Genomic DNA, 2,966 nt, shown 5'->3' with positions numbered 1-2,966 from the left:
TTCTAGAAATATTTTTTTAGTTACTACTATGTGTCAGTCACTGTTCAATGCATATGAATAATTTTTTAAATGGCTATTTAGTTCCTAATTCTGATGAATATAAAAACATTAACTTTTATTATTTAAATACTCCTATGCCTTAAGCAATCACACTTATAGTCTATTCTCTTCTTGGTTTAAAAAAAAGGTAAAATAAAAAAAATCCACTGAAACATTAGTTTTAAAACTAGACAGTTAAATAGTGGCTATCTCTGGGACTGTAGGAGATTTCATTTTATTTGTGTACTTTTTTGGTTCATTTGTATTTTATACAATAAACATATTGCTTATATAATAAAGAGATGATCCTAATTAAAAGTATTTAAAAAAACAAAACTAGATAGTTAAGAGGATTAACTGCTCATTTAACGATGAAATACCATTTCTCAATATGTTCTGGGCAAACTTAAACCACCTCTAGCTTTTCCTTACTTACAGTGTCACATGAAGCCATACTTTGAATCAAAAGACTTTCTAAAGGCTCATTCCATAGTGGCCATTTCACCATAAGTTGTATAAATTATAGGATTTTAATAATTATTTATAGTTGTTTCAGGGCTATCTAGTCTGTTCATTGATTTGTTTTCAGTCATTAATGTAAAATATTCTTCAATGGACAAATAATTGCATTACTTTAAAAATACATTTTTAGCTAAAATCATCTTGTTTGTGTATTTGAGACAAGGGCTCACTGTGTTGCCCAGGCTGGTCTCAAACTCCTAGACTCAAGCAATCCTCCTACCTCAGCCTCCCAAGTAACCAATATTTTGTTTATTATTCTTCTAGATGAACTCAGAAAGAATTATTTCGTTACAGAAGAAATTAAATTTTTAATTCTCCTTTAAATGAGTTCTGACAAAATGGAAAATTAAATTATCTAAGACTATGTTTAAGTGGGGAATATATTTAGGTTGGCGTGGAAGATCTATAATTTCATGTACCGTAACACAAGGTCCCCTTAACATAAATGAGATTGGAGAGCACAGATAAGACTAGCAAAGGGTTGAATCATTTAAGAATTTTAATGATTGGCCGGGCGCGGTGGCTCACGCTTGTAATCCCAGCACTTTGGGAGGCCGAGGCGGGTGGATCATGAGGTCAAGAGATCGAGACCATCCTGGTCAACATGGTGAAACCCCGTCTCTACTAAAAATACAAAAATTGGCTGGGCATGGTGGCGCACGCCTGTAGTCCCAGCTACTCGGGAGGCTGAGGCAGGAGAATTGCTTGAACCCGGGAGGTGGAGGTTGCGGTGAGCCGAGATCGCGCCATTGCACTCCAGCCTGGGTAACAAGAGCGAAACTCCGTCTCAAAAAAAAAAAAAAAAAGAAAAAAAAAAGAATTTTAATGATCAAAATCTGAGGTAAAGAGTATGTACAGGTATACGTGTGTGTGTTTGTGTGTGTGTGTGTGTATGTCTATACCTTATTATTATTATTTAGTTCTTTGTATACTATAGCCAGTTACTTTTCTCCTTTCCCTTCTACAACAGATTCAGGTACTTACTCAAAAATTAAGTCTACCTCTCTGAGTTGGTTGCTTCCTTGATTTTCTATTTTTTATATTCAGGAATTATAGATAAGAAGTAGTGTAGAATATGCCAAGAAGCAGAAAACTTCTGATTACTAAGCAAATTCAGGGAAAAAAAGCACACATTAGTAGTCAAACTTATGGCAGCCCACCATACCAGCAAACCCAGACCAACATGTATTTAATGCTATTGGGGCCACAGCATGCAGAAGTAATGCTTAAAGCTTTCACAGCAAAGTGGGGAAAGGCCATATATTAGAGAAAAGGAAGGTTGTGAAGAGGGCTATCAGATCTACGGAACATTCCTCAAAACTATGAAAATCTGAAATTAACACTTTAATCTGAATCTTTATGAACTCCAAACTCATTCTCTCCTTTCACTGAATACACAGGCATGTACCTGAGATGTGTTCTATGGCATAGGAGGCAGAGGAAACATTAGTTACCCTGGGAAAGGGCTCTCTACTTCAAGTGTGCTAAAGTTTATGTAAAAGGCAGTAGAAATAGACTGTTTATGTTAGAGGTGCATAGGGAAGAAAATTGGGGAGTAGGAGTCAAGACAATGTCTCCAAAAAGGAAACCTCACCAGGTATCAACACAGATATCTCTATCCTTTACTTTTCCCCAGGAAGCTATTTTTTATACCATATTTAAAATCCATAATTTATAGTCCAGTTATCACAGTTAGGTTAAGATGTTACTGCAACCGTTTTATCCTAGTCTTAGAATACTATTCTTCTATCAAATTTCACAGCATTCATTTCATATGGGTTATAAATCAAAAGCACCTTTAACATAATGTCTGGCCTAAATTGAAGAGGCTGGTCTTACAATATATATCTTTGGATGGACAACATGAGATGCCTTTAAATTTTTTTATTATTTAAGAAAACTTTTTTTGAAATTAATAGAGACAGGGTCTCCATATGCCCAAGCTGGTCTCGAACTCCTGGCTTCATGCAATCCTCCTGCCTCAGCCTCCCAAAGTGCTAGGGTTACCGGAGTGAGCTACTACGCTTGACTGAGATGCTCCTTCTTAGCAAGCCCACATCATTTTAACAGAAACACAGTTCTTACTGGGTCACTAAAATTTACTGTGAGCAAAATCCTTTAAGAAACAATTGATAGCATATAGATCAACATTGGCAATCATCAGATACATACAGCTTTCAATCTTTTTACAGCATCTTCACAGATGTGCATTCCTCTTGATTCATCAACTTCTACATGGCCAAGGTACTGTAGAAAGAAGGAAAAGTTAGGGCTATTGCTGTTTACCAAGTAGCTACTATACAGTAAACTTTACATTTAAATCGAATACAGGTTGAACATTCCAAATCTGAAAAAATTTGAAATCTGAAACACTTCTGGGTGTCAAGCATGTTGGATAAGAGACA

The 2,966-nt window shown here is 35.7% G+C and overlaps 1 protein-coding gene across 9 annotated transcripts in view; it reads right to left on the bottom strand.

Annotated features, from left to right (window-relative positions):
- The window catches only part of NUMB (NUMB endocytic adaptor protein), a 108,029-nt gene that overhangs the window by 46,559 nt on the left and 58,504 nt on the right, over positions 1-2,966 (bottom strand). For all 9 annotated transcript variants that reach the window (XM_032287932.1, XM_032287933.1, XM_032287934.1 and 6 more), the window contains one exon: positions 2,734-2,808. In XM_032287932.1, coding sequence (XP_032143823.1) covers positions 2,734-2,808 — 75 coding nt within the window. The remainder of the gene's footprint in view (positions 1-2,733; positions 2,809-2,966) is intronic.

Source organism: Sapajus apella, unplaced genomic scaffold, assembly GCF_009761245.1.
Source record: "Sapajus apella isolate SASKATOON/1434 unplaced genomic scaffold, GSC_monkey_1.0 scaffold20, whole genome shotgun sequence".
NCBI classification, from domain to species: Eukaryota; Metazoa; Chordata; class Mammalia; order Primates; family Cebidae; genus Sapajus; species Sapajus apella.
The sequence above is the reverse complement of the archived record's forward strand: the minus strand, read 5'-3'. Positions and strand labels throughout refer to the sequence as shown.